The sequence below is a fragment of the Salmo trutta genome, chromosome 18 (assembly GCF_901001165.1).
Source record: "Salmo trutta chromosome 18, fSalTru1.1, whole genome shotgun sequence".
NCBI classification, from domain to species: Eukaryota; Metazoa; Chordata; class Actinopteri; order Salmoniformes; family Salmonidae; genus Salmo; species Salmo trutta.
Window position 1 is genome coordinate 28,997,160 of NC_042974.1, and position 2,339 is coordinate 28,999,498.

General features: G+C 42.6%; 1 protein-coding gene across 1 annotated transcript; it reads left to right on the plus strand.

Moving 5' to 3' along the window:
* Positions 1-205: 205 nt before the first annotated feature.
* Positions 206-2,090, plus strand: calhm3 (calcium homeostasis modulator 3). Its single transcript, XM_029697397.1, has 4 exons — positions 206-561; positions 691-818; positions 990-1,117; positions 1,373-2,090. Exons 1-4 carry the CDS (start codon positions 275-277, stop codon positions 1,823-1,825), a joined length of 996 nt encoding a protein of 331 aa, XP_029553257.1. The 5' UTR covers positions 206-274; the 3' UTR covers positions 1,826-2,090.
* Positions 2,091-2,339: the final 249 nt, after the last annotated feature.

Consider the following 2,339-nt stretch of genomic DNA (forward strand, 5'->3'; position numbering starts at 1 on the left):
CCTGGCTGGTGCGTTTTCAACCTCTGCTCTGACTCTCGAGACTCGACCCCCAAAAAATACTAGTACGGTATTTACCTTTTTTTTTTAATTCAACAATGGAATTAAGTTGATTCTTCAGTGAGGACTTTTGTGGTAGGGCAAATCTTGTTTTTAAAAATAAGGTGTTTGTGGTTACTTTTGTACTGTGTATCTATTTTGACAGTGTTAACCTAGTCTGACCACTTTACCGGATCATTGTCATATGTGTGCCATACGTTTTCGGTCTCACTAAACCATGGACCGTCTGAAGTTAGTTCTGCAGTATTTCCAGTCCAACTCCGAGTCCATATCAAATGGAATCTGTATTGTACTGGCCCTGATCAGTGTGAAGCTCTACACCAGCTTTGACTTCAACTGCCCTTGTATTCCACAATACAACAAACTCTACGCACTGGGGGTGATGTTTGTCCCGCCTTTAATATTCTTCTTCCTGGGAATCTTGGTCAATCGACACACAGGGGTCATGATGGAAGAATGGTTGAGGCCCATTGGGAAGAGAAGCAAAAATCCTGCCATTGTCAAGTGAGTTGTCAAGTGCTGCTGTCAAATCACATGTTCCTGTGTTTACGACCACTACCATCACAGCTTTTCGTCCAAAAAACAACTACTACTTCCTGTAATTATTGGGATGTTATTCCTAACCCGCTGCAGGTACATGTTCTCTGCCATGATGCAGAGGGCTTTACTGGCGCCCATGGTGTGGATTCTGGTCACTCTGCTGGATGGGAAGATCTTCATCTGTGCTTTCAGCATGAGTGTAGACCCCAAGCCTTTCTCGGGTAACTATAGCCCGAAACACCTGTCAATCATAACCTTAACTCATAGCCCTGTAACTAACTCTGACTTTCACCCAAACCCTCACCCAGAGTCAAAATACTCTAGTCTTGTCCACTATCATTTTTGAACTTGGACTCAAACACAAACTATAGTTGTACTCTATACTTTCACAGGCATGCCCAACATTACTGGCCTGGACCTGATCAAGCTCATGGCCAAGGTGCCCTGCAAGGAGGATATGATCTTCAGGAACAGCACATTTCGTAAAGCTGTTTCACGCTACGTGCGCTGCTACTCCCAAGTGAGTGTACTCCCATTTTTAAATACCTCTGAAACGCATGTCTTTACTTTCCGTATTTGAGTTGATGGGTTTAGTATTCAAAGGGATACAAAAAAAATGTTGTTGTACTACTTAGGTAGGCTGGCTTTTGTTCGTTATTTGTACAGTCACATCCCATTCCTAAACCGGGGTGTGTCAGAAACAATCACCCTGATGACTGATGTCCTCCACTCTCCATTCGAGAATGCCAATGCTTTGTACTGTATTTCCTGACAGGCGATTGGCTGGTCTATCCTCCTCTTCTTCATTCTCTTGGGTGCGCTGGGCCGTCTCATCAAGCCTTGTTTCGACGAACACGCCACCAACCTCCAGACGCGCTACTGGAGCAACTACCTGGACATCGAGCAGAAGCTCTTCGATGAGACCTGCGTTCTTCACTGCCGCGATTTTGCCCGCAAGTGCGTTGTGCAGTTCTTCGAGGGCATGCGGGAAGACGCAGTACTCAGACTGCCTCTCTCACCCGAAGTCAGGTACAGGGGGGATGAAGACATGGTGGATGAAGAGGAGGAGAGACTCCATGGGATCACCAAGCAGGAACAGATGGATCAACTGCTTCAAACATGGTTCCAGTGTAAGCCTGAGCTGGATGTCACTAGGATGGCCTACAGACCTAGGGTGTGTGTCACCTGGGAGGACCACAATGGACAAACCCTCTACTCAGATGTTTAGATGTGTGTGCAATAGTATAAATAGCTATAAGCTACAAACAATACATTCAACATGATTATGTCGAAAATACTATTAGAGAGCGAACATTAGAAATCTTGTTCCTCTGAATATTTGAATATGCTGGGATTTAGACTAGCTAGTTTTGCATAGTTCATTTTACATACTCCATGAATACAAGACATGCAAATTACAGATGGACTGACAAATAGTCCCTAGTGGTGCCTGATTCATCTAATCCCAACAAATAAGTAATTCAGAGGTTACTATTTTGTAATTAGAATTTTACCATATATATATATATATATATATATATATATTAAAGAATCCCTGGTCATTTCTGTACCTAACATAAAGTGCCAATAAATATTATTCTTGTATATTGTAATTTATTATATATGTACTAAAGGATACATGGTTTTTGTCATTTTCAGCTACATTGCCTGCAGAAAGTATTCATAGCCCTTGACGTATTCCACGTTTTGTTGCGTTACAGCCTGAATTCAAAATGGATTAA